Source organism: Orbicella franksi, chromosome 14 (genome assembly GCF_964199315.1).
Source record: "Orbicella franksi chromosome 14, jaOrbFran1.1, whole genome shotgun sequence".
In the NCBI taxonomy this organism is placed as follows: domain Eukaryota; kingdom Metazoa; phylum Cnidaria; class Anthozoa; order Scleractinia; family Merulinidae; genus Orbicella; species Orbicella franksi.
In genome coordinates this window covers 4,529,100-4,556,720 of record NC_138158.1, presented here as the reverse complement: position 1 = coordinate 4,556,720, position 27,621 = coordinate 4,529,100, and the positions used below count along the sequence as shown (strand labels likewise).

General features: G+C 38.8%; 3 protein-coding genes across 6 annotated transcripts in view; 2 read left to right on the top strand and 1 right to left on the bottom strand.

The window, feature by feature from the left end:
• Nucleotides 1-2,839, top strand: part of LOC145468795 (MAP kinase-interacting serine/threonine-protein kinase 1-like) — a 15,345-nt gene extending 12,506 nt beyond the window's left edge. Inside the window, exons 14-17 of one of the 2 annotated variants that reach the window (XM_081452497.1) lie at nucleotides 333-383; nucleotides 716-829; nucleotides 930-970; nucleotides 1,408-2,839. In XM_081452497.1, coding sequence (XP_081308623.1) covers nucleotides 333-383; nucleotides 716-829; nucleotides 930-970; nucleotides 1,408-1,651 — 450 coding nt within the window. In that variant the 3' untranslated portion in view covers nucleotides 1,652-2,839. The remainder of the gene's footprint in view (nucleotides 1-332; nucleotides 384-715; nucleotides 830-929; nucleotides 971-1,407) is intronic. The other variant, XM_081452496.1, reaches the window with a different exon arrangement.
• An 829-nt stretch (nucleotides 2,840-3,668) lies between these two features.
• LOC145468800 (glutaryl-CoA dehydrogenase, mitochondrial-like) lies at nucleotides 3,669-12,017 on the bottom strand. The gene is made up of 15 exons (XM_081452501.1): nucleotides 11,835-12,017; nucleotides 11,418-11,456; nucleotides 10,889-11,023; nucleotides 10,170-10,232; nucleotides 9,973-10,033; nucleotides 9,397-9,506; nucleotides 8,555-8,684; nucleotides 8,137-8,221; nucleotides 7,595-7,726; nucleotides 7,204-7,307; nucleotides 6,897-6,966; nucleotides 6,290-6,345; nucleotides 5,576-5,664; nucleotides 4,976-5,047; nucleotides 3,669-4,556 (listed from the first exon to the last, which is right to left on the bottom strand). The coding sequence occupies exons 1-15, from the start codon at nucleotides 11,926-11,928 to the stop codon at nucleotides 4,486-4,488; spliced, it is 1,311 nt and encodes a 436-aa protein (XP_081308627.1). The 5' UTR covers nucleotides 11,929-12,017; the 3' UTR covers nucleotides 3,669-4,485.
• Nucleotides 12,018-12,106: 89 nt separating this feature from the next.
• On the top strand, nucleotides 12,107-27,537 carry LOC145468780 (calcium homeostasis endoplasmic reticulum protein-like). Of its 3 annotated transcripts, none has more exons than XM_081452474.1 (19): nucleotides 12,107-12,337; nucleotides 13,808-13,975; nucleotides 14,535-14,701; nucleotides 15,644-15,850; nucleotides 16,837-16,913; nucleotides 17,401-17,638; nucleotides 18,297-18,363; nucleotides 18,867-18,968; nucleotides 19,301-19,440; nucleotides 20,292-20,521; nucleotides 21,962-22,214; nucleotides 22,835-22,968; nucleotides 23,479-23,595; nucleotides 23,806-23,955; nucleotides 24,337-24,468; nucleotides 24,605-24,681; nucleotides 25,222-25,313; nucleotides 26,040-26,118; nucleotides 26,476-27,537. In XM_081452474.1, the coding sequence occupies exons 1-19, from the start codon at nucleotides 12,295-12,297 to the stop codon at nucleotides 26,547-26,549; spliced, it is 2,547 nt and encodes an 848-aa protein (XP_081308600.1). In that variant the 5' UTR covers nucleotides 12,107-12,294; the 3' UTR covers nucleotides 26,550-27,537. The 3 variants fall into 3 exon arrangements, with proteins under 3 accessions (XP_081308600.1, XP_081308599.1, XP_081308601.1); XM_081452473.1 differs by having other exon boundaries at nucleotides 12,108-12,337; nucleotides 20,289-20,521; nucleotides 26,476-27,533; XM_081452475.1 differs by having other exon boundaries at nucleotides 12,109-12,337; nucleotides 18,885-18,968; nucleotides 20,289-20,521; nucleotides 26,476-27,533.
• Nucleotides 27,538-27,621: the final 84 nt, after the last annotated feature.

Sequence of the window (27,621 nt, the reverse complement as noted above, 5' to 3'; positions counted from 1 at the left end):
CAATTTCCAAAAAAAAAACACACACACACACACACACAATCCTGCACAGCAAACACTGAAAAAAAAAATCGTGCAAGTGCGTCTACTATCATTATTTTGATTTTTTTTGTCCAAAAAATTCTTGCACAAGAAAATTCCCAACCCCCACCTCCCCCTGTCAAGTCGGAAGTCCCTCCTCGGCTTTCGTAGCTACAGAATAGTAAATAAGAAGTTGTCTTAAATTGAAAGACATACTGTACGATAAGTAAGATAATTTATATCGACTTTCTCGTTGTTTCAAGTGTAGTTGTACAAGATAGCAATATTTTGTTTTTGTTTTGATACTAAACTAGGACATGCTGATGAAGAGGATACAGGAAGGGGAATATGATTTTCCGGCAAAGGTAAGGCAACTGTCTTCAATTGAAAGGAAAGTTATAAAGACGGTCATCAATCCCGCTTTTTTCTCGTTACTGACTGCTTGTACGTATTACCTGTAACGAAAATTTCGGAAAACTTGAGAAATTGTCGTGACTTTTCCAACTTTGGAAATCTCAAATGTCCGCAGGTAACTCACTTATTTCATTGTTTCACAAATCAACTTGGAGGGAGGGGAGGGGGGATTTTTGAAAAATGCCTGAACTAAGAACGCGCGAGATCTAAATAACTGAAATGAGATTTGAAAAGGAACAACTAATTGAAAAATACTTTAATTTTTTTACTTTATCTCTTCCAGGAATGGGATGGCATTTCGTTAGAAGCCAAGAATCTTATATCGCACCTGTTGGTGCGGGATGCAACGAAAAGATACACCACTGATATGATAATACAACATCGTTGGATCGAGGAGGTAACGGTCTTGCTTCTGTCATTTTCTTTGGTTTGAAATTTAATTTTTTTTCTTGTTTCTCTTATGTGACTGTTATTGTTGTTACTTTTTTTATATATAGGCAAGCAACACCCCACTCCCTACCCCCACCCTGTTAACCAGGTATGTTATACTTACCTTGTTGACAGCGTCATGTTTAGGTTAACCGTTAGGACTACAGGCTACTTGTAATCAAGCATATCAATGGCAGATCCAGAAAACAAGGGGCGAAGACAAAGTGAACAATGTCGTTTCCTTACTCGAATGAGGGAGACAGGAGAGCAGAGATGGTTGTTGTTTTTTCTTCAATAAAGGAGGGAGGGGAAGGGAGACAAATCTTGGGCACTGTGGACCTTCTGTCTGTTAGTCCTTTCCTGAATATTAACTTAGTTTATTCCTATTGTTTTCCCCTTTTTCCCCCTTTTCTTTTGGCTTTTCAATAATCTTTAATGTAAAGCGACATGGATTTTTAGTGGATTTGGCGCTATACAAACATTTTTATTATTTATTAATATATTACCCATAAAAAGAAACTTCAGTTCTCTTGATTTTCTCCTCAGGAATATGAACACGCACAATCTACAAGAGTTTGCTGCTGAGGCAGTAGCCATGAACCGAATGTTCTCTGAAGCGTCAGCGATTTATCGTCCTGAAGATCATGAAGAATTTCAGAGAAATATCAAACCACGAGTGCTGGGACTTTCGCCTCCTTCAAACTCTGTCTTAGCGAAGCGGCGAGCTGCCTCCTCAAAATCCCATTCGGCAAATCCACAAAGCAAAGATGTTGACAAAAATGAACTTTAGCGTGCGAAGGCCACCGTGTTCCTCCCGTGTTCCAAACTTGCCTGAGCGGACCAGTTGTGCAGGGGGGTGGGGTTGGGAGAGAGAATAGAATATCACCTTTAGAGCGGTTTTCACTTGAGTGTCGAAAGTCATTTGCATTTGCTTTGGTTTTACGTTACTACGCTAAGTGATTGGCTTAAAAATCTCGCCCCATTTTTTTATCCAATCAGAAGTTAAGCCAAAACCAAGCTTGACTCGCTCGCACACGTTTTCCCGCGCTTAGCGTCGGCTACATGTATTTATTTCGAGTTTTGATTGGTTCACTGGGTTGTTTGTGTAATTTATGATTGGCTAGTGTTACGATACTGTATCGTAAAACTAGCCAATCACAATAAACTATGATACTCAATTGGAAACTGCTTTAAATGCAGATTATGTAGTCCCAATTGAATATGACGAGTTATTAGGAGTTTCTATATAAAATTTGTTAATTTATGACAAAACGACCACAACTTATGTGGTATTTGGTGAGTGAATTGTAAATTTTTGGGTACGTTATTTTATGTACCTTCTTTTAATAGTTTGTACAGAAATACAAATATCCACACGGTCTTTTATGAAAGTATTTTTAGGTCAGAAATGTTTTTTTAGCTCGTGTGTAATGTTTTCGTAAGGATTTCTTTCGTAGATTTTCGTTGAAAATCTCGTCCAAAAAACCTATGAGATAAGAAAAACGAGGCGTTTATCTGTGCGCTGCTTCTCTAGAAAGTCAACCTTAGAAAAATGATTAAACCTTTGTATGATATGATGACAATAAATTGAGAAAACCTGTTAATTTTACCATCTCAAACTCTCCGCTTTCTCCCTAGTTTTAGTTTCGATTAAGAAACACCTCGAAGTTGGTCAAAAATACTCCGCTGCGCGCCGTATATTCAATCACGGTCTTTCGTGTTTGATATATTATATCGGCTGCTTTTATGGTAAGATGCCGGATATACGCCCTGGGATACACATCTCTGTCGTCAGCGCTGGACGGCCGTAGCGGGTTACTGGGCTTGCTTAAAGTTTTACCGTGCCGGTTTGAAAAGTAGAAAATTTCGTCAATTCAACAATCAATTTGTTAGTGGGAAGAGGTTTGCCCTCGTTATCCCTCGTTATATTATAAAGTTATAGATATATATACATCAAGCCTATAACTGTGACATCTCTCAATACTGCTAATAAAGCAATTTTAAAAAAGCAAATTTAATGTTGACAGTAGTCATATTTGCAATTAGCTCTCAAATTTAGAAGATTAAAAGTCTCTAAGTTCTTGTGAAATTCTTTGAAATCAGGTGACTGTTAAATATATATAGGTAGTTTATTCCATAGATGTGTAACCTTAAGCGTGAAAGAATTATGGTAGTACCAGTAGTTACAGAAGAAGGTTGAACAAGATTACAACCTCCAAACCTTAAGTTGTAATGCGAGACACGGTACTTGCATACTTGCATACTTGCTAGAGACGAGATAGAGTTGTAATCTAAGGCGTTTCCAGTGTTTTTTTAAGAGTCTTTAATGCATTAGTGGTTATCAGCGTCAAATTTGTTAATCAAGGCCCTTCCCCGGCTCGGCCATCCTGATTCGGAGTTTTCAAATATCGTAACTAAGTTGTAAAAGCATTTGAAGGAGAAATCTGTACAATAGACTGCAAGCAGTCTCTTCGAAAATCCGCGGGAAAGATCGCAAACGAACAAAAGCTCGTCTCTTCTCGTTCGTTTGAATTTCTTCCCTCGCAAAAGAGAGAGGAGACTGCTCGCCGTCTATCTTTACAAGGGAAAGTCAGATTTGAAACTCGAGCAAATTATGTCACAAAGGGAAGGAAAAGTGAATGTTGCAAATAGTTTGCTTGTACAGGTACTGTTCGTTTTGGATTTCTTAAACTGTTAAGTTTGAACAAGGTGACGGTGAACAACCAAACATTAAGAAAGGGAAGAGACAAAAGGAAAACTTTAAAAAAGTGAGAAAATGTGGGGTATCCTATGGCTTCTTGAAAGTACGAAAACGAACTCGAAGTAATCACTCAGACCTTGTCTTTATTTACCAACTTTCAGTTCATTTTCACATTTTTCTTTTCAGTTTTCTGAAAGTTTCGTAATACACTTTGTGCTCTCGTCTACCACAAACAACTCGGTAAGTTCCTATACCATAATCATTATATAAGTTACATTCTTTTTTTCGGTCCCTTTATAAGACGAAAACTTTGATGTGGAATACGTAGAAACCTGAACGCGTAGAAATATAATAAACACCAAATAAAGTTTTACTTCGATAAGAAAATAAGTCAAACAGAAGACAATGACTTATTGTTAATTTATAACTTAGAGAATCGCGTAAAAGACACTGAGGAGAAGTTCTTTTGAAATCATCTTTTTCGAGCAAACTTTAACACAATCGGCTTTTTTTTTCTGCCGGAGAAGTCTTAGCGATTGTCTGAATGTTAATAATCATACACAGCAAAAGCACGGAGAGATTGTAAGATGTCCACCGTATTGACCAAACAAGCTGCCGTATACGTAAGAACTCTCGGAAAACCATCTGCCACTTTCTAAATGGTTTATATAAGCCAATCGTAAATTCACCGGGGCGAAGATTTACCGAAAACGGCACTTGTTTCCGAGACTGTTCCGACTGTACCACGTGGAAATCCTCCGAACTCGCACGAACGGCAAGAACCCTCTAGCCATGAAGTCGACAGGACTGAAACACAGTTAAACAACTGAGATTGTTAATTCGTGAAGAAGATAAGTTACAGGTATTGGTACTGTGCTTTGCTGAATGTTCCATCTAAAAACTGTTCATCATCATTGTTATGTTTATCGGCCGGTGAAAGCCTGCAGTCCAGTGATCGCTCTTCCAAGAATGAGTGCGTGGATGTCATGAGTTCCTGAAGGAAACAAAATAAATGTCAATGACGAGTTCATATGGTAGTTTACTTAAATATTCTCCAAAGGTTCCGCGCAGTATTGATATTAGATTTTGAAGCTACCCTCGAACATTTCAGAACGGGACGCCGAGGGGACAATTCTGAAGGTCCCTTTGAGGAGGTAACAAATAACATGCTCCATTAGTGTGCCTACCGAGATGTGTCCATTTACAGAGAATTCGAGAAAAATCACATTCAAACTTCCACGTTATGTACTTTTCATCGAAGAATGTGACCCACATACCCGCCCTAAAACTTACCATAGCTAAGAAGAAAGTCAGCTCGACAGTGCAGTCCGGAGAGGCTTGTCGTTAGGTAAGTTAAGGTAAGAAAAGACAAGAAAAGGCCAACAAATAAAAACGAAAAATTACTACGTTTACCTTCATAAGTGTTGACTGCTTCCAAGTTCATCACATGACGAATCACGTGATACTCATCTGAGATTCCGTTTCCTGTGTAAAAAAAATAGCGTATTAAACAGTTGACTTTAATATCCTAGTTAGCCCACCCATGAGCCACACCCTTAGGTCAGAGGTGTATTTTGATTGACCGTGGTATTGCCCGTGGCGTGGCTGATATAAAGTTTGTAACTTTGTACGCATTGCTTCGCTTTAACTAATCAGGGCGAACAAGCTGTTTCTTTAACCAATCAGAAGAAGCCAATGAGTGTTGCCTGATTCTTGAGTTACTGTAGTTTGCTGTGATGGAACTCATTTACTAGTGACTCTGCTAATGCTAATGGCACTAATCTGATTACTTGAGTTTCGGTTTCCTCACAGTCATTGATGATACGCTCTAAACTAAACCTTGAAAAGTTGGCAAGTTAACATTTAATGTATTTTCGCTTCTACTCAAAATAGTGTGACAGCCTGTTTAGTTACAGCTTTGTCTGTGTAAGTCTAACGACTTGCTTTGTCCCGTTTGTAAACAACTCAGCTAAACACCTCGCTAAAATAAGCTGAAGTCTTACATTAACTTACCTCCAAGCATATCTCTAGCCATTCGTGCGATGTCCAGTGCTTTTCCACAAGAATTGCGTTTGATCATAGATATCATTTCTGGACAGTATCTGTTTTGCAGAAAGAAGAACAATTACATGACCATATTTTCCAGTGACGAGGGAAGAATTGCCAAGTTACGTAAGCTATCAGATTTCTCTCAAACTGAATGAAATATCAAACATATTGAATTGAATTGAAGAGAAATAGAAAAAAAGAACGTTGAAAACACCCACAGAACAACTAAGAACAAGAAACGAGAAGTCCTTACTGTCAGATTTAGCAGCCTTTCCCAATCGCTACTTTCGGAAGGATCGCTTCAAATTTGAAAACATACACATCCCCGACAGATAAGTGTGATCATACACTTAACTAGTTTTGTTTATAGAAAAAAATGCGGTCATTTAAGAGAGCAGAACGATAGAATTGACCACGTTTTCAAGAGGGGCCTGAAGGGGTAAAATAGAAACTGGAATTTGCCTATTTTTTTCACTGGGAGAAATGGGATTACCACCCTCTTCTCTTTTCCAAATAAATAGTCGTTCCTTTTGGAACGTCTCTACATCCGGGATTTACAAATAAGTTCATCTTTAGCTGAAGTTTACGATCGCTATTTTCGGAGGTCGTTGTTTTTGGTGGGTGCGTAAGGAAGTTCTAGAACCCGACAATTTCTTTTTCTTACATTTCATAGCTTACCTTCCCTCATCTTTGAGTCGTCCAACATGGAGACAACTTTGAAGACCAATGCCAATCTGACATAAAAACAATGAATAAGAAAAACTTTACCATCTACAACTCAGGTAGCGTCCACACTAGGCCGGAGAAATTTGAAAACGTAGCTTTGTTTCTACGGTTAGACCGAAGAGCCTCTGCGTACCTGATGCTAACCTGGTTTGTGCATCTTGAAAAGTTTAGCCTATATTTTTCAAGTTCTTCGCTTGTAATCCGTGTTAATCTTCTCCATCCTTAACCATCTTTGTTCCTTCATGGTTTATTATTGTCTCTTCGGTGTTTCTCTATCTAAGTAACCTACCATTTTCAGGTTTCCTAATTTTGTACGTGGCCAAAATAACTCAAAATGCCGTGACTGAGCTCCTTTAACAAATTGTGAGGGAATACTAGCCTGCGAACAGGCTCCCGGCGAGGACGGAAAAAAGAATTTTAACGAACGCGAAACAGAATAATTTGGAGAGCGAAGCGATCGGCAGGCTAAGGGAATACTAGGGAGAAACAGACCATTGATTGATTTTGAGTGACTGAGAGAATAAAAATCAACATTCGGTGAAACACAAAACTAACAAACCTCAGTTGCCATGTCAGCCATTTTCTTCTGCATTAGTTGATTGGCTGCTAGTGGTCTCTTAAACTGGATCCTAAAAAAAAATCAACAAATGTCTTTGTTGGAAAAGGTTGAAAAACGTGTTACTAGTAATGATGCTGTGCCAATCAAAGGCAGATACAATTTTGTTGAACAGGCTTATGCTAACATATTTTCTAACAATTTTGCGTGTAACATGTTCTTCAGAGTTGGATAAATTAAGTGAAACTGTGTGTTACACAAATTGGTGGCAATCTTTCTTAGTCGATAATTATTATTATTATTTACTGACCTGTCTAAGGTGTACTGTCTGGCAGTAGCAAGACAAAACTCTGCAGCACCAAGAGCTCCCCAAGCAATGCCATACCTAGCATTATTTAGGCAACTGAAGGGTCCCTGGTCAATAAGAAAAACGCCATTAAAATAAAGGACAAATGCTCCAAATGAGCTATGCCACCTTTGTATCTACTGTTACTATGAATATCCCTTAGATTTAAAGACAATTTTGTACACCACATGTAATGATCACAGTTGTCCAGAGCTTACACAAAGTTAGTTTCCATTGTGGTCCTTAGTTTATTAGTCCAAACAGAATTTTTTTGGCTGAGAAACATTACTTCCACATATGAAACTATAACCTTTCCACTTTATGTAGGTAATAAAGCACATTTATTATATGTTACCTCCAGTCCATCAATATTTGGCAGAAGGTTTTCCTCTGGAACCTCAACATCCTCCATGACAATTTGGCCTGTAGTTGAAGCCCTCAAAGAAAATTTCCCTTCAATCTTAGGAGCAGAGAGTCCCTTCATTCCCTTTTGAAAACAAACAACAACAGAGACCATGACTGAACTTAATTCTCTTGGCAGGTGCAATTCTAATCTGAACTACGGCCAGGTTAGTTCACTCAAAGAAGCAATAAATCTCAAAGCAGGAAGTTGTGGTTTACACTAGAAACTTGGCAATGAAAAATGGCTCTCACCACGAGTAACAAAGATCAAAAGATGAACCTTCATCATGTCCTCAAAAACAAGAATGTTGTGTGTTTGTCTAACACTGGTTAAGATGATATTGTGCAAATAAGGGAGGATCTTTGACAAAGGTTTTTAACAATCTCTCTGGTTTAAACTTCAAAGATTATATGACATAAAAGTACATTAACTGGTTTCCAGAACATTCACAGACTGGAGACCATATATGTTAAGTGTAAAATTATATAACAAACCTTCTCCAAGATAAAACCTCTAATCCTTTTGTCTTCACAGTTTGCCCAAACAATAAACACATCAGCTATTGGGGAGTTTGTGATCCTAGAAACAGATAGATCAAAAACATATTTCATTTATATTATCACTTGGGAATTTCCTTTCCATTATATTTTTTCACAGAATTTCTGGAAGTTTTGGTTCAATGGTTCACATTACAAAAATTAAGCAATTTAAACATATTTTTCTGGAAACTTTTCCAGAAATTTCTGTACGATTTGCCACTGTTTTGAAAGTTTTCCTTTATTCTCTATACTTTAAATCATGTTCTCACAAGCATTTGTTCACATCTACATGTACATTGATATGTCAAAATACCATGACATGCAACACAGCTGATTATTACTGACAAGAAAACGTTTTAGTCATTAATCTCACCAGCTCTTATTTCCATTTAGAATAAAACTGTTTCCAGCTGGATTGTGCTTGGCTCTTGTTTCCATTCCACCTGGGTCACTGCCATGATTGGGTTCAGTCAACCCAAAGCAGCCAATCAGCTTGCCTTGTGCTGTAGAGTCAAAAGTATAGCAAAAGAAGATCAATCAATCAATTTGCACTTTCGATTGGCCTGCTGACAGTCTGGTTTTCTTTCAAAATCCAGCAGGGATTATGAGGCAAGATGCTTTAACCTAAAGGGGAATGGGACGAGAAATGGGTGTGGCACACACTATTCCCTCCTCCGCCATACCCATTTTTCGATCACTAAACACTCGTCTAAGTGACCCTAAGAGAAAAGACTGGCTGCCAGCAGTCAAACTTTCAATAGGAGGCCTAAAAAAAACTATTGTCAGCAATTAAAATGCTCATTAAAAAATGTTGCCTTAAAGAGGGTTAGGGTATATAAAAACAGTTGCACTTGAGAAGCTGAGCTTCGTATTTTCAACACATCCTGTTACACTGCAGACTTTTTACACTCCAGATTTTAACTACATGTATCAATGGCTATCCTCAACTTCATTGCGACTCCTCTTCAGTTCTCATAAACTGTTTTAGAAAATCATGTTACCTTTACTATTTTGATGTTTTCAAAATCACGCTAATTATAATAATATTACTTTAATTAATGACTTTAATACTGAAATGGATGACCCCTTGAGTTCTGCTTCAGAATCTTCAGTGCACAATCTCCAAATTTTTCCTTACCTTCAAATGCTATCATTTATTGCATACCCAAAATAAATGTCAGATACAAACAAAATTCAACTTAATACGTTCTTTACCAAGATTTGGCAGATATTTCTCTTTCTGTTCCTCACTTCCAAAAGTATTGATTGGGTGCATCACTAAAGATGACTGGACACTCATAGCTGACCGATAACTGCTGTCCACCCTGGTGACATCGTCAGCACAATAACATTGTTAAAATTATACAAAGTCAATCATTTTAAGGATTGTACAGAGGTGTAAATATTATTCAGTAATGGTGGCTGTTTTGGATTTAGAAAGGAGTGGTAGCAATAAAAGTGGGGATTTGAACACAGGCTATAATTGGTTACTATTTGTCACTTTGTACTACATAAAACCCTCACAGGCTCATTCAAACTCCCATATTTCAGATAATGAAAAAGTAGACAAGTCTTTAAAGCCCAATTGACTCATAGGTCTTGGCACTCAACTCCAGTTTCTGTGGCATAAAGCAGCTAGGAGTGTTGGTACTCCCACTGGACAGGAATCAAGTAAAACTCTGACTGGTTACTTCCAGCATTCTGTCAGGCTTCTCCAACAATTTAAAAGCACTACCAATTCATATTCTTTGGCAGAGTAGAAATAAAGCAGAACATTAATTTATTACAAACCTTTCACATTCTCTTGCGATAAGTCCATAAGCTACTGATGAGACACCTGCACATCCATAACCTAACAAAAAGATAACAGAAAACCAAAGTTAAAAGCAAGATTTTTGTTCAAAACTATCATACAGTTATGGCAGGGAAAAATGTTTTCTTCCAAATATGTATTGTCATTTCTTATTAATAAATTACACTATACTAGCCTTGAATTGTGCAACCAAGAACTCCAAGAGATCCCATCTCAGTCATAATCTCCTGATCAAAGACTGTAGATAAAAGAAAAACAAAATTTAAAAGACTCAGCTATATATTATAACTATATAGCACGCCACTATTACATAGTTCAAAACCAATCTTACAATCCTTTACCAGAGTTAAACATTGTCACTGGTAACCCTTTTCACTCCACACCATATTTCTGCTCAAAATATTAATTCAATTTCTGCATTCCTTTTAATGGTTCTTCTGAGAACGTGGTGGCAGATCGGATAATAATGATCTCTTCTCACACCACTGATAACCTTGCCAAACTAACTGTTTCTAGCTCTGATGGGCATACAAGGCAGTGAATAAGTAAGTTTCCTAGTCAAGAATAACATGTCCCCATCCACCATTCCACAGTATTAGTACAGGCCCTTCATTATTTACTACTACAGGGAAAACAGGGTGAAAATTTCATCTGGGTAGTCATTTCTATGCTTCAGATATGCAAGAATACAACTGAATCTACATTAAATTGCTTATTTACCAAGATTGTGAAGTCTCACACTGAGAAAAAATGAAGTCGGTACCACAACATTGTAAATCTGATGTCACAGGCTTGATGGGTGAAGTTAAGATTGACAAAGTTCGAATATCATATCTCAAGAAACTCAGACATTATAGACAGAAGTAAGTCCACAGAAGGCTTTATATAGCTTACCTTCATGTCTGTTTGCCATCAAAACCCTAGACATGAGCTTTTCTTGGCAGTAATCTCTAAACTGATCCCTGACCATGATTTCTTCATCGGTCAGACAACTCTCCAAGCTGAGAGGATCTTGCCAGTTAAATCGAACTAAGGATTAGAAAAAAAATGTGTTTTAATTATTTAGATATAGAAAACTTGTACCACGTTTCTATCAAGTTTTAGTATTAATCTACCACCATTGTATCGCAAATGCCATTCTCTGATTGGCTACACTACTCACTATCTATTCTGTTACTGATGGTGAGTAGCGTAGTAGTTTACCCTTGTTAACAAAATAAACAGCTGATGTTAGTTCTGTGTTTCTATCAAGTTATAGAAACATGATTTTAAATGAATCAGTTTGCATATTTTCTTTGGGCTATTTTCTAAATACCTCTAGAAGTCATTCAGTACAAAAATAAATTTTATATTTACCCCCTTTCACGCCCAGTTGCCGCCCCCAAAATTCTCGCCCCAAATTCCTCTCAAGCTGACCACTTACCGAAGTTTTCTTTTTTCTTCTCCCTGCTTGCTTCTTTCGCTATCATTTTGTGAGTTAAGGAAAATAGTATTTCAGTCACTATAACATGAATGATCTATCTTTGTGGCTAACACTTCACAAAGTAAGTGCTCGCACAGTTGATAGGTCATGTAAGGCATGTGTACCCGCACGTACAGAGGACCCTCTTTCACAATATGGACAGCAAAGGGCTAGAGTCGAGTGTCCGTATCATGGAGGTGTGCGTATTGTAGAGGTAGCGATTGAATCAATTCTGGTTTCTCTGGGATCAAGTAAGCCGTCCATAGTATAGATGTCTCTTTTTTTGCTGTCCGTAAGGAGAGGTTCCACTGTAAAAGCTTACAGGAATAAGTTGCATAACAAAAATTCTCAAAGGTATTTTTCGAAGAAAAAGGATACCGATCGCGGCACTTCCTGTACTTTGAGCACGACAGAAAAGAAGCATATTATTTGCCGGAGATACCATACGTCGCAGAGTACGTTGAAGGGCCATTTCAAACAGTTGTTTGCCAAATTTCTGCCTCACAAAATGATGCAAGTTGATGAAAATTACTGACTTTATAGACTAGACCAGCGGTTTGTTTTAAATTTCGCAATCCACTTGCGCATGCGTTTGAACATTGCTGCTCTCGGGGACTGGGTGCGATTATCATGGCGGCTTGCACGAGTTGACAAGAGGTTTGGGTTTTGTGTCAAAGAAGCGCTAAAAATGTTCACCTAAACCGTATATCAAGAGATTAATGTGTTATTTATATGAAAAGGTATTTAAAGAAGGATTATATGTAGAATTTCAAGGTGTTCTTTCGTGGTAGAGCCGTGCAAGTCGTACTTCTTTGGAAGTTGTTTACAACATTGCACGATGTCTGGTGTTTCTCAAACCCCTCCATTTCCTCCACCTGAAGGTAAAGTAGAAGTACTGTGTTACACTTCTTGTCTCGGATAGCTAACGGTTTAAACGTTGAAAGAGCCTGAGATTATATGAATCAGAATAACCCCATCCTTCGATTTCCAAAATCTTGGGACGGCCCCTGCTAGCCAATCATATTCAAAGCTAGGCAAACATTCAAAGCTGTTAGCTGTGTGAGATATTAATCAAGTCTGGTGACCCTCTTGACTCTGAAAATTGTTATAAAAACAGTGGCGAGAGAGAGTTAAAGGTTCAATGAAACTGGACAAATCCATTTTCTTTAAGGTGTCAGGGGGTTCATTAATAGGCTGATTTAGCAACAGGACAGGAATGTCAGATGACAACTGCAGGGTGCACGGAAAAACTTGGATTCTGTTCTAATTTGACCATATTTGGGTATTTGTACTGCGCGCACTGTTGTCAAGTGATGTTCCCGTTCTCTTGCTAAATCAGCCTAATGTTTTCACCAGGAAGGCAACTGGTTTACACAGGCAGGGCAAACAGAAAAAAAAACTTTCCTCTTGATGGTCAAATGAAGCGGGCAAAATCATCCTCACAGCAGGCCAATTTGCCTGGTAGTTCAGTTCCTGTTATACCCACTGGTATACAGGGCAGCAACAAAGGACTTCCACAGCTGTCTGTCTCCAGCCAGCTTTTGGATGGAGCTCCAGCTGTGGCCCAAGACCTTTTTCTCTGTCTCGACAGTGCATGACCATGTCCTCACAGCAGGCCAATTTGCATGGTGCCTGGCCCTTTATGAAACCCGTGAGGTGTAGTGTCAATCATCATTTTAATTTCAGACAAAATTCAAACTGGCTTCCTACTCTGTCACTGTGTCCCATAAAATGTGGGGCTTTTTTTAATTTTATTTTGAATAAAAGGTAATTTCAAAAAAATTCAACTTTTTTTGATACTTTGATCTCAAGGGAGCAGGAATAGCTGAATACTAGTTAACTACTTGCCTCCTGCTAATGTGGCCTATGTTTGATTCTAACATGAAATCATGTAGATTGAATTTGTCTTTGTTTCTTTTATTGGTACAAGGGTTTTTCTTTTAGTTCAGCAGCTTACCTCCCTACTTAAAATCTAGGCCCAGGATATTTGAAACCTGGATAATGCTCTCCACCAGGTCCCAGTTGTTTCAAGGCTGGATAACTCTATCCACCAGATAAATCATTATCCAGTGGATTAGTGTTAACTAAACAAACCACACTATAATCTTGATAGTGATTTATTGGGTAGCTAGTGTTATCCACCTATTACACAACCTGGGCCAGATAAATCACTAATCAGCGGTGGATAGCGTGGATTGTTTTGTTAACGCTTATCCACTGGACTAGGCCAAAACTTCTAAATTCCATTTGATTTTGGCATTTCAGGGCTATGAATATGACTGTTACAAGTTTTACCCAAATTAAACAAGACTGATTGTTGACTGATTTAATATTAATCTATTTGAATCTAGATCAAGATCAGAAGAATATCATTGACAAGCTTGCAAACTTTGTTGCCAGAAATGGCAGCAAATTTGAGGAGATGACCAAGGAGAAACAGAAAGGAAATCCAAAGTTTGCATTTTTGTTTAGTGGGGAATTCTACAACTACTATAGATGGAAAGTTTCATTTGAAATCGGTAAGGCCTTTATTGGCTATCTCTAGAAATATTTGTTAGCTCTTTTAAAGAGATTATTGCTGGTTGGATATTGTTCTCCCATTATGGGATAATGCAAACTGGAGAAATAATGGTCTACAGGGTTTTTCTTATTCTGCAAACTGGAACAAATGCCACCTGCACCATTAAAAAGTTGGTTTCTGGTTATTATTCACCCTTGATGAGTTACTGAAAATGGAGAAATGAGCTGATGGTGAAGAAATTTCCAACTTTTTCTCAACAGTAAGATAGAAGTACCTCTAGAGGTAGTCCACAATTTTCGATCAAGTTTTCCCTATAGATGAGAGTGTCAGACTGTGGACTAAACAATTTGAGACTGTGCGGGCATTGTTCAGGGTCATTGTGTTGTATTAAGCCAGTTGGCATAAGTGAGATTACCTAGATGGTTATGTACATGTTATTTGTCAGAAATTGGCTTCAAAAGTTGTGTGGGAACAAGGCCACATGACTAGGTCTAAAGGTGGCTCTCTTTGTATAATGCTAGGAACAGCTTAAGATTTTTCTCTTGCTTTATTATTAGCTCAACAACAAACTCAGCAGCATCTACAAAACCAGCAACAACTAGTACAGCAAGCAGCAGCACAATTTGGTACAAACCCTCAAGCACATCTAGTGCAGCAAGCAATTGTTCAGCAGTCAATCAACTCAGCACCATGGCAACAAGCACAGCAACAGGCCCAACAGCAGGTAATGATGTTAACATGTGGTAGAGAAATTATCAAGTACTCCTGTATAAAGTTTCCTGTTATATTTCCAAGTGTATTACCAGGAAGTTCTAAGGGCAGCCCTTTTTGCAAGCCCTGAGTTATGATTGTGAGATGGGTGGCAACAACTCTTGAGAAACTCTCTCCAACACAGTGCTGTTTACATGTGTCTTTTAGTTAAACAACTGGGTAGTATGAAAAAATGCTAGTGATCTAGTCGTGAACCAAGGACAATTGATCTTTTATGTGACTGTAATGTATTTTCAGTATTTTATTTTCAGTAATACATTTTCAGTAATGCATTTTCAGTAATTTATTTTCAGTAATGTATTTTTGTTCTATGCATCAACTTTAACCTGCCCGTAACCACCTAGAAAAAAGCATGTGGGGACAATAGCCTTTCCTACATTGATCCCCGCCTGAAGACTTTTTGGTTCTCCTATTGTTCTATTGTTCTTGAGGACAAATAAACCAATCAGAATTAACTTACTGAGCATGTTTTTAGAAGACTTTAGGGGTCCTAGAAAGACGGTATTTCTTCTTAAAATTGTGCGCTCGTAAAGGGCAGGTTATCATGGCGCGCTGCGGGCCAAATGTACAAACTTCAAAGGCCTTGTTTTCATTCCTAACACAGACAAAATTACTGCTTTGGGATTTAACATGGTGGTAACCAGCACGAAAGCCAGTGGCTACTCTGGTTATCACGCACATACATTTCTTTAATTTTCTCCATAGCCATGTGCAACACTTATTTCTTTTCCCATTTTTATTTTATAATACTGATGTAAATTTTAAAATTCTGTAAATACTGCCCAATATATTGAAATTGAAATTGTAATTGTAAAATGTGCCAAATGCAACTCTGTAATTAGAAAAACTGATTAAAATGAAGGCTAAGTTGTGTTAATTTTTGATTTATTACCAGATGCAAGCTCTTCAACAACAACAGCAGCAGCAGCAGCAACAACAACAACAACAACAACAACAACAACAGGCCCAAGCTGCTGTCTCCATTCCTATGTACCAACCTCCCCCTGCTACATTACAGCAGCAACCCAATGAACTGGATATCACAGAACTAGAAACCCTATTACACAAGATTATGGAGTCCTGTACTAAGGATTCTATATCAGTAAGCCATTCAGGGTCTTGTTATAACCTAATCTAGTTTTCTTAAAGTGTGGTGTTAATGTTTATAATAATATACATGAAAAAATTACTTGATTCTGATTGGCTGAGGGCAGTGTAGTTCAAGTGTAACATCAGTGCAAAAGTGTAACACCAGTGCAAATTACACATTGTAATTCTAGATTATGATTGGCTGAAAGAAAATAGGAAATTTTCTAAGCCAATGATATCACATAAAATGATGATGAAAATTTAGTGCAGAAACTTTGAAAAAAGTTTTCTCAAATGAGAAAAAATGGCTTCAAGAAAGGTCTTCCAGCATTTCCTCCACGCAAATTTTTTTCATGTTTATATTATTAATAAGTAATCATACGATTTTTCTCGTTCAATTTGGAATTAATTTGCACTTGTGAGTTTTTCAAAAAGCTGAAATTGCACTCGCCGAAGCGGCTCATGCAATTTCAGCTTTTTGAAAAACTCACTCGTGCAAATTAACTCCAAATTGAACTCGAAACTGTATGATTACCTGTACTAAATATGGGACTTTAGATATTGTGTACGAGTACAATATTGAGTATGACTTTTGAATTCTAGCTTACAGGCTTCACATTATCACATCACATACCCATCTTATCCCATGAGCTACCCTCTCAACCTAAACTAACATGAAGAGCGAAGGCTCTGGAAATGTCACTGGTTTGAAATTTGCAAATCGCACTCATACTCGATCTTGTACTTGAAGTCCAATCTAAAGGTCTCTAATGTTTGGATTCAAGCTGGGTATTGTAATACTCTGTAGGTAAGTTTCTTTTTTCAGGACTGATACATTATTTATGTTAAGGTGTGTTATACCTTAAACAATAATAGAGAGTAAACAGTTTGGTGGCAGCATATTGTAGAAAACTGATTGTTAAAACTAATCTGTTATTATTATTGGTTTTACATGGTCACATTAATCAAATACATGTGTATTTTCATTGCTTTTTGTAGAATGGAAAGAATTTCATCTTTACAAATGCAAAGACTCCTTCACAGTGCTATCAGATTTCTCAGTATTTACTCAAGAGGTTTGTAGAATTTATTTTACTTTTGACAAAAAAAATAGCTTGTGTACAGGGCTTGAAAAAAAGTTGAATTCCAGCTTGCCTTTCAGACAAGCTGCTGTCAAATTTTGCATGCCTTGGGCAACTCTTAGTTTAATTTTATTTGATTTAGTTGGAAGATGACATGCCTGGGCCCTTGCCCATCAGGCAAGTGAGAATGAATAGTTTACTGTCTTCTGAATTATTTTAGCATAAACTATTGATCACTGTTTATTTGTATGGCACACAACTTTAAAACTCTATGAGAAGGCTTGTCTAAGAGATGTGACAGGGATATGATTACTCTAAAAGAGAACATTTTTGAGATAGTTAGCTTTTTTGCTTGATATTTGTTTCACAGGGAATTCCATCAAATGCACATACATAAAGATTGTGTAGTTTTATGTTTGCATAGTGACTGCCTATGACTGTGCTTTTGACTCTTCTGACTATATTCAAATATATCATTTAGAGCACTTGGTCCTGGAATGCAGTTTCAACACAAGCTTCATATAGTCTACCTTGTCAATGACATTCTTCATCATTGTCAGAGGAAAGGAGCGCAAGACCTAAAGAAATCCCTTGAGGACATCATAGTGCCTTTGTTCTTTTGCACACAGATTGGAGAGTCTCCAGAAAATCTGCAGAAAGTAACAAAGGTTTTAGGAATCTGGGAAAGTCATAACCTTTTCGAGGCATCCCTCTTACAGGTTTGTTTGACAGTCCGGTATCAAGTTCTTTCAGACTTTCTATTAGACAATTAGAGACTATGACAAGTATTCTGCAGTGTTATCAGTTTAGCAGATCAGATTTGCACTATTTACATATTTTTACACTCTAAATTAAAATTCATAGCAAGAAAAATGCACAAATGAAAAAAAAAAATTACTCAAATATTACCAAATTAAGATGTCCTCAGTGACCATGTGGAGCTGCAGTGGCCTCATGGTTAGTGCACCCACCTCAAGATCGAGCAGTCCCGGTTTGAACCCTCGCTGGACACATTGTGCTTGTGTCCTTGGGCAAGACACTTAACCTTCACAGTGCCTCTCTCCACCCAGGTGTATAAATGGGTAGCGGCAAAATTAATGCTGGGGGGTAATCCTGTGGTGGACTAGCATCTGATCCAGGGGGGAGTAGAGTAGAAATACTTCTAGTCACTTCGTGCTACTGAAACCAGAGGTAAGTGTTGTCCTGATGGGCCTCTTGGCTCATATGCAGACTTTACCTACATAATTTTACACTGTCTAAGGTAAAATACATAGAAAGAGAACACTACTTACAGGAGCATTGTATGGTTATTTATAAAGGTTATTTATTGAAATTTATAGAAAACTCTTATTGACACTGTTGGCGTTAACTTTCCAGGAACTGAAAAACTCTGAAGCTGGTCAGAGTAAAGTTGATGCAGCTCGAGAACAAGTCTTTAACCAAGGTTTGACACGTCAAATGCTCTTTATTAAACTTAATTATATGGCTTAGGTTTGTAGTTGATATAATGCGTACTCTGATTGACCAATTGTAGGGCACTCTCCTGTAATGTCCATGGGCCAATTACAGGTGGCAAAGCCAAAGCAAAAAGCCATATAATAAACAACGTATTAACCTCGAACATTCAGTTTTTACGGGAAAATCTCAAACCTTGGCGTTGCCATATTGACCAAGCGATAGCAAGGTCAATATGGCAAGGTTGCGGTTTGAGATTTTTTTGTGAAGACCTCACCCTGGGATAATAAGTAGTTAGTATTGTTTACCGCATGGTCTGGCATGGGATACTACATAGACAGCATCGTCATCATCATTTTCGTCATCATTATCTTTTATTTTTCACACCGTAAATACTGAACTGGAGTTTTGGCATAGAATGTTAATGCAAATATGTCCACCAGTCTTAGCGTCAACAGATGTTGATGTGTTCCACTGTATCCTCTCCTGAAGGTTATTATATTCCACCAGAACGTTATAAGAAATATTATCAGCAGTCACAGGATAACCAGCCGATACCACAGGCAGACCAGCAACCTCAACAAGGAAGAAAAGGTAGCTCACTGTTTTAAACCCTTTTCCTTGCAAATGTAGGTGCAACAAAAACCAATATTCAGGCTAGCTTGAAAGTCATTCTCACTAGCCCCACAAAATTTCTACCTTTTACAGTACTTCTGTAATCTGGATCTTCTCAAACAAGATACTTGTGAAGGATAGAATCCACTAGAAGAATTGTGAGAGAAAGGTGTTTAGTCGAGGAACACAGCACATTGATTGCGGCCATTGTTAGAACTTAAACTGCTTGATCTGCATTTTAATTGATGTACCCCCATGCATTGATGCTGCTTTATTTATGTGTAATGTCATCTTTAATTTGCTTTCTTCAGATAATTTAGCGCAGCAAAAACTAGAAGAGAGTTCCCAAGAGACAATTGATGAAACAAAGGAACAAGCAAAAGATCCTGTTAAGAAAGAAGTCAAAGAAGAACATGCAGAGCAAATGACAGCAGAAGAAACAGAGAAAAGGGTACACTATTAGTTTGGATTTAAGAAATGGAGAATTTTTTTCTTGTTTCGACAAAGTTATAGAACACGAATTGAAGTTTTAGTCTTAAAGAGAACAAGAACTGCCATTATACACGAGCTGCAGGGGAAAGTTTCAAGAGTGTTTTTGTAACTCGATAGAAACGCAGAGAAAACGTGTCCTAACAACAAGAAAATAATGCGAGGAAAAGAAAGAAAAATTTGCTTGCACTATCTTTACATCAATAGTTTCTGCTAGTTCTGTGTTTCTATCAAGTTTTAGTAGAATTCTACTAGTATACTAATGCAAATGCTGTAATCTGATTGGCTGAGCCATTGCACACTATCAGCCATTAGTGTACAGTGGCTTGGTGTGGTAGACAAATTTGCAACATTTTCTCGTTTCTTCGAAGTTTTGAAAGAACAGTTAGAAACAAATGAAAAACCAAATCCCTGAAAAGACTAAAAGAAGGACATTCACGGTTTCCTGAATTAAGAAAACTCGAATTTTTTGAAGGCGCGTACACGACTAGAAATGTCAAATTGAAAATTCAGTCCGCACAAATTTTCTAACGCGTGAAGTTCAATACTAAGAATAGAAATAATTGGAATCGAAAGTTAGAATCTTACTTTCGTCCTCATCAACTAATAACCCATAGAAATCTCGAGCTCATAATCTAATTGTTGTATAGAATGGCGGCTTTTGTGCCATGTTTTCTTACAGGGTATTTTGTTAATTTGATTAGTAGTTTGTGTTGTGGAATTCATGGAACAATAAAAAGCAAAATCCCTCTTCATCCCCATGACAACGATTACTACCCCCCCTGATAGACTATTGTTTTATTACATTAGCAGGAGGAGGCACCCATGCAGCAGCAACCATATCCAGCAGCCCCCTATCAGCAGCACCCTCAGTCATTTCCTCCTCCATTTGGTGACCAGCGACCACAGTATTATGGTCACGGCCCTCCGCCATTTGCTCCTCATTTTCCTCCTCCACCATACATGCCAGATTTCAGACACCCACCTCCAGCGATGTATGGCCATGTGCCTCCAAACTTCCATGATGAAGGCTACCATGGAAGGTAAGTGGATATACATTTAGTATCTAGACTGTTTAGATTTTGTTCTTGGTTTACAGTAGAAACCTACTGTATAAATAGAACGACTTCTTTCTTTTAACCCGCAGAACTGAGCAGTCAACGGTGAATCCGTTGCGTTAATGATTCCAAATGTTGCCAACGTTTTCACAAAACTTAACCCTCAAGTGGCATTTGAAACCGTCGCACGGATAAACGAAGAGCTAAAAAGAACGGAATTCGAATGGTGCATTTTGGAAAAAAAATCAATCATCTAATCGATAGATTTTCTTCATTTTTTTTCGCTAAACGTAGAAAATCGGCAGAGGAAATGATCCCTCAAAAGAAAAATAGGAGTCACCGAACGTCCAAGATCGTTAAATCCAGGCAAAGCTATAGCAATGGCCATCTGCCCTGTCATTGTTCATTTTTCTTACTTAGCGCGCGCTCGATGCATGACGTGGCGTGTGAATTTGCGTGCGCAGTAAGGATGCACAGAAACGATTAGCGCGAACGGCCTCAACGCAAAGTACCATGATAACAAATTTTCGGGCTTGCAGTTTGGTCACATCTCAACGAAACTCGACGTCATCACAGAACTGCACGTCCTCAGAAAACTCGACGACCTCACAAAACTCAACGTCCATACTAAACCGGATGTCCTCCGAAAATGTGACGTCCATATAAAACTCGATATCCACACTAAACGTGACATCCGCACAAAACTCGATGATCAAGCAAAACTTGACGTCCATAATAAACTCGCCGTCTACAAAAAAAATGGATGTCCAAACAAAACTGCACCTCGCCACAAAAATTGATCTTGACTCAAAACAAAACCCAACGTCCTCTCTAAATGTGACGTTGGTTTTCTTTGGATTTAAATACTGTAATCTCTTTTTAAATTTATTCTTCCTGAAAGGCTCCATTGGGAATACTCAATAAAGTTTGTTTGTTTGTTTTACGGTCTACAACCGTGTACATGAGACTTTAAATTTTTGACTGTAGTGGTGATTGTTCAACTTAGGCCCCGTTCACACTACGCTGGAGAAATTTGGAAAAGGTGTTTTCACTCTGAAAACGCATGAAATGTTTTCCGTCCACACTACGCCGGAGAAATTTGAAAACGCGACAATCACCGGTCATTTTGGATTTGTGTTTGAGGAAAACTCGGTCAGGGAAATCACGTGATTATCGTGACGTCATCGTTTTTGAAAAGCTCCGTTTTCAAAATGTTTTCTTTCCACACTAAAACGCAAAGCCGGCGTTTTCAAATTTCTTCGGTTTGAAGAGCGTTTTCGAAAAGCTCCGTTTTCGTGACGGATTAGTGTGGACGGCGGGCGTAACCGTAGAAATAAAGCTGCGTTTTCGAATTCCTCCGATGCAGTGTGAACGGGGCCTTATATGTAACTTTGACTTTGTTATCTCTCTGGGTTTCTTATCCAGACCGCCGCCTCCTCCATTCCGTGGTCCACCTCAACAGTTTGACTACCAGCACCAGAGGCCAGAATTTGAGCAGTATGATGGCAGGGGACCGCCACCAATGGTGAACGACTACAACCACGGCCGATCGCAAGAAGAGGAAGGGTACGGTATGGAGGAATATGACATGCCGCCCGAGCCACCCATCCCTGAACCTATCATACCTACAGCCATGTACTATGAGCTCCCTGCTGGCCTTATGGCTCCCTTAGTAGGGGTAAGTGGCACTAAGTCAAGACGCTTGTTTGCGTTAGTTATGTTAATGCATTTTATAGCATATTATCCAGATACTTGTGTTCAAATGATGCACTTAACAACTGAATCGGACGTTGCCTTCTCGAACTCAAAGTTACTGGATATCTGATCTTAATAAACATAGATTTTTACGACTTCATTTCTCCGTGTTCTCTGTGTTCAGAAATGTGGCCAAACACGGTGTTTCGTGTTTGATATACTACTTGTTCAGGGGCCTATGTCAGGTGATATCAGTCCATTCATGATCTCGCCCCGCTCACTCAATGCATGTAAAATATGCATAATTGCTAAAAAAAAAATCACCTGAGGCGCATCTTATCCTACTTGTACGTGCATTTGCTGGCTTTTAAATTTTCTTTCGAATATGCCAGAGTTGTGCAATTCACTGTACTTTAAAATACCGGGGTAAATTTAAAAAGCATCTGTGTACCGAATGAAGTCCATACATGAGTACGAAGGTTAGTGCTTCCCTTACTAAGTTGATGTTACTGTTTGGCCAAGAAATAATCAGACTCGAAGATAAAGAGGTGAAAAAAATTATCAAATAGTTTCTTGAGTCGGTTATTTTGTTCTGTGGTATAGTTGCCGGACGTGGACTACAAACCAATAGATCCGGCTGCTCTTCGTCTTCCCGCACCACAGCCACCAAGTGAAAGACTTCTGGCTGCAGTTGAAGCGTTTTACAGTCCTCCCAGTCACGAGAGGCCCAGGAATAGGTTGGTGATACCCTGAGCTTTTTATTGCAAAGTTTTACCAACATATAATGTCTCCTTACAATATCTATACATTGTCAAGCAGACAAGTGATGAGGGCAAAGAAAGTCATCAAGTAAGGCATATTACATTGATTTTCCTTCTAATTCTCCTAGCAAACATTGAAAGAGATGTATAGCTATTGGTAAGGAGAATTGATATCTTTGTATCTAGGGTTAGGATGGAACCCCGGGAGTATGATCTTCTGAAATCGTCGGAAAACACGGACGTTTTCCGAAGATCTCCGTAAAATCTTGAAAAAGCTGCTTCGCCTAGGCTCAGGGGATACTGAAATGCGGTTAAATATATGCTATTTTTCGTACTAATTTGAAAATATTCGTAGTTCTTTTGCTAGTAAGGCATTTTTCTACATTTGTGCCACATGACCACTGTACCCGTGGAAATCCGTTTTAGCCGATCAGTCCTTAGTGACACTTTTTGTGGCTAATATTTTTGTAACCCTGTTCTTTTTAGTGAAGGTTGGGAGCAAAGTGGTTTATTTGAATTTTACAAAGCAAAGCTGAAGTACATCAAAGATCGCGAGGAAGCAGAGAAACTCAAAGTGCAAGAATTCCCACCGAGCAGATCGAGGTAAGGCTTAAAAAAGGAAAATAAACTAAAATAAACTACTTCTGATCTTTCAGAGGAAAGTCGTATCAGCCAACACTTTTTTTATGTTATCATGCATTTTTTTGTTGAAGTAAATTACCAGTAACTCTCATCTCTATACTGTGTTTAAAATTCCTTAAGGTTCATTTACTGATTTTTCCACTCACTATCATCACTTCTTTTTGTCTTCAGATCAAGGTCTCGGTCCAGATCACCCCGACGGTCACGTTCTCGTTCCCCTTCTCCTCGGCAGCAGCGATCTCGGTCTCGATCTCGTTCCAGATCTCCCAGGAGACGTCACTCTCGCTCTCGAAGCCGGTCCATCTCTCCGAAGAGGAGAAGGTAACACAGAATCACCTTACGAAGATTGAGGGTGGGAGGGAGGGGGGGTGGGGAAACGTTACATGTAAATTAAGCAGTAAATAATTCTGGTAATGAATAAATCATGTCTCGAAGTTTTAAATTAATCGTTTTGTAGAGGCTTCAGTTTCTGTGTTGAATTGCAAAAACCAAAACAACAACGATATTTTTAAACACTTTACATTGATGTATTTTGAAGTATTTTTTTACAGCAAATTAAATTACATGTCATACTGACCTTAAGTGCAATTGCATCTGACAATTTCGTTTGTATAGTACGGTATAAATGTACTGGTTTCGCAACGTTTCTTCATTGTATCACGACTGTACTGTCCCCATATGAATCTCTCTTTCTTTTTTTAGATCACGATCGCGCTCGAGATCTCGGTCACGCTCACGCTCAAGATCACGCTCGAGATCACGGTCACGTTCAATCTCGCCAATGTTCAAGTCTAACAGAAGTCCTGGTAGAAGTCCCACACCACCAAGTTTCCAGTGAGTGTTAAAAAGGCACATCACTCTTATTTTAGTGGTATTTGCGGATAATGGAGTAAAATTCCTTACGACTCAGGAACACATGCATGCGTAAGCTGACTCAAAAGTTTTTTTGTCCTTTTTTTTTCGTTTCCAGTCCATCGTACACGTCAAAGGTGCCTGAGCAGAGACTGGATGAAAGTAATGTGGGACATCAGATGCTTAAGAAAATGGGTGAGTTCAATTCTTTGAAAAAAGTTTGAGCAAGCGTGACACCATGACGATAAACTAAATATGAGGCTGAAAAGGCCATTTAGAGTGTTAAATAGTAGCTTGTTTATTAAATGTTTCGGACTTCGCCCTTCTCATCCTCGGAGACCCAGGGGCAGTCAGTTGGGGCGGGAGGAAGTAAATCGGGCAAAAACTGAAGCGTCGAAGGTTTACAAGTAAGGCTTTTTCCCCCTTACTTGTAACCCTTCGACGCTTCATTTTTTTTGCCCGATTTATTTCTTCCCGCCCCAACTAACTGCCCCTGGGTCTCCGAGGATGAGCCCTTCTTCAGTATATGAAACGTGGTTTACAAACCCTACTCTCCATATTTACACTGTAACTTCATGTAGACCAACTTAATTTACATACAGAGCAAAACGTCAGAGCAAGGTGCAGTACTAAATCAGTCCTTGTAATGCCTGCATCTACGTGCCCCTTACGTTGTACGTACAGCTGTGACATTATTTGCTAATTCAGTGTCCTCTGTTTTTTCCTTGCGTTTAGGATGGGAAGGAGCTGGCCTGGGTAGGAGTCAGCAAGGAATCTATGATCCGATATCAGGGGGAGAGGTTCGGGATAAGTTTGACAAGTTTAAGGTAAGAGATACAATCTGTCGGTGAATCGATCAATCAATTACGCCCCCTCCTCACTACGTCGCAGGAATTTGAAAACCGAGCTTTATTGCTCATGTTAGGCCTTCTGTCCACACTATAATCCCGTCACGAAAACGGAACTTTTCGAAAACGCTCTTCAAACCGGAGGAAGTTGAAAACACCGGCTTTTCGTTTTCGTGTGGACGGAAAAACAGTTTGAAAACGGAGCTTTTCGAAAACGATGGCGTCACGAAAATCATGTGATTTCCTTGACCAAGATTTCCTCAAACGCAAATCCAAAATGACCGGTGATTTTTTAGTTTTTACATTTCTCCGGCGAAGTGTAGACGGAAAACATTTGATGCGTGTTCAGAGTGAAAGCTCCGTTTTTAAATTCCTCCGGCGTAGTGTAGATGAGGCCTTAGACATTCAATCAATCAGTCAATCGATCAATGATAAATATTTATGAAAAACGGGTAATTCATCAAGATTTAATTCAGAACTTTTAAGAAATTACAAGAAAACACAACTGAACTAACAGTGATGAACATCTCATTTCTCCTTACAATATCAACATAATGTTAAGCAGTCTGGTGATGAGAATGAGAAAATCACCCTTGACCAGGGGATATTGCCTTGATGCGCTAACAAATTCTTAGAGCTCACATTAAAAGAAACGTATGATAATCATTAGGGAGTATTGATATATTGATGTTCGTCTATCTCTAGGGAGTAGGTGCTGACATGAAGGATCCATTTGAAGCGTACAGGAAAAGTAAAAGCTACTCATTCCTTGGGTCGCGTATCGGTAAGTATTTTATGTTATGCGACATGCTTACAAATTCAGAGACGGGATATAAATACTGACGGAACCTCTAAGAAGCCCTCGAGAATGCTCTCCGCCATTTTGCATGTCAGTTTTACAAACCTGACAATTCAGTTCTGGCCCCCTCTCTCTGTCACGCAACGTTACGCTCTCGACCCTGTCTCCCGAGAACGTAACGTTGCGTGACGGAGAAAGGGCCAGAACTGAACTATAACCTTGACTGAAAATAACGTTATACTAAGAGAAGGATCTCAGTGTAATGCACCAGCACATAAAGCTACAGATCTGCAAGTTACTTGACACTATACTTATGTTTTTCTGTTCTGTTATCCTTTTCAGCTAAGTCCGAAGCAAAAGCTGCAGCAAAGGCAGCTGCAAGAGAAGAGAAGGAGAAGGAGAGAATGAAAAAGTGAACTCAGTCACCTCTGTCAAAAGCACGACATTCTGGAATTACGTTCTGCTCTCGTCACACAGTGAGACTACTGTAGTTCTTTTTGTGTGAAGATTCCGACTGAGCGCACAGTTCTCGCCAGTCTGGTTGCCAAGCAACATGACATGGCCCTGTGATGTCAAGCTCATCCGACCACATTCGTCATTTTCGTGGATGCTCGGCCAGTTTCCTGAATGGTCGACATGTTTCGGAAATTCCTCCATCATCTGTGTCGAACTTGTCAAGGATTTGCGAAAAGTTTCCCCCTTCCCTGCCAATGGGCTAAAATTGTATCTAATCCCCCTGTACTGCTTGGAAGAACTCCCTTGATAGCGCGGGGGACGTTTTTTCTCGCGAAAGCCACTGTTGCGTGCATTTCACTTCAGATAAAATGAACTTTTATTAACTCCTCATACCCCATTTGTTCACAAACTAAACTTATGTTGCTAAACAGGTTTTAAAGTTTGGAAGCCAGCTACAAGATAGTTGTGGTTCCATTCTTGAAAACGTCTTTGCTAAAGGCTCCTATTAATTAGCTGTTTCAATTCATAACCTCTTGTAAACTTTGCTTTGAGTGCAATATCGTGTGGTGAGGTATCCAGAAAGTTTGGGTTTCTGTAAAGCAGCCTTATTCAACATTAACGTTATTTACGCTTTAGCGTAAAACTACAAAGCCACAGTATTGAAGGCTCTATGGTCTTTGGATACTATAACAAGGCTGCGCTTTAAGCTCCTTAATGTACAAACAATTGCACATTAAGGCGAAATATTACTGAAAAAAATAATTTCTTGTGTTGCCTCCCATACGCACCTCGCGAGTAGAGCCTCTCTTATATAGAAGTAAATGTGGTAAGAAAGGCTCTGCTTGCAGGGTGTTCATACGCGGCACAACCAGAATTAACTATCATGCATGGAAATCGAAAGCCCTGTAACTTTTTTGCTAAATAAACACAGTATATTCATAACAACTGAAAATAGAGCGGTCATCTACTTTCTGTGAAACAATTACTTATTCAAATGAGAAAGGTATAAGGAAACTCAATTACCGGCCCGTC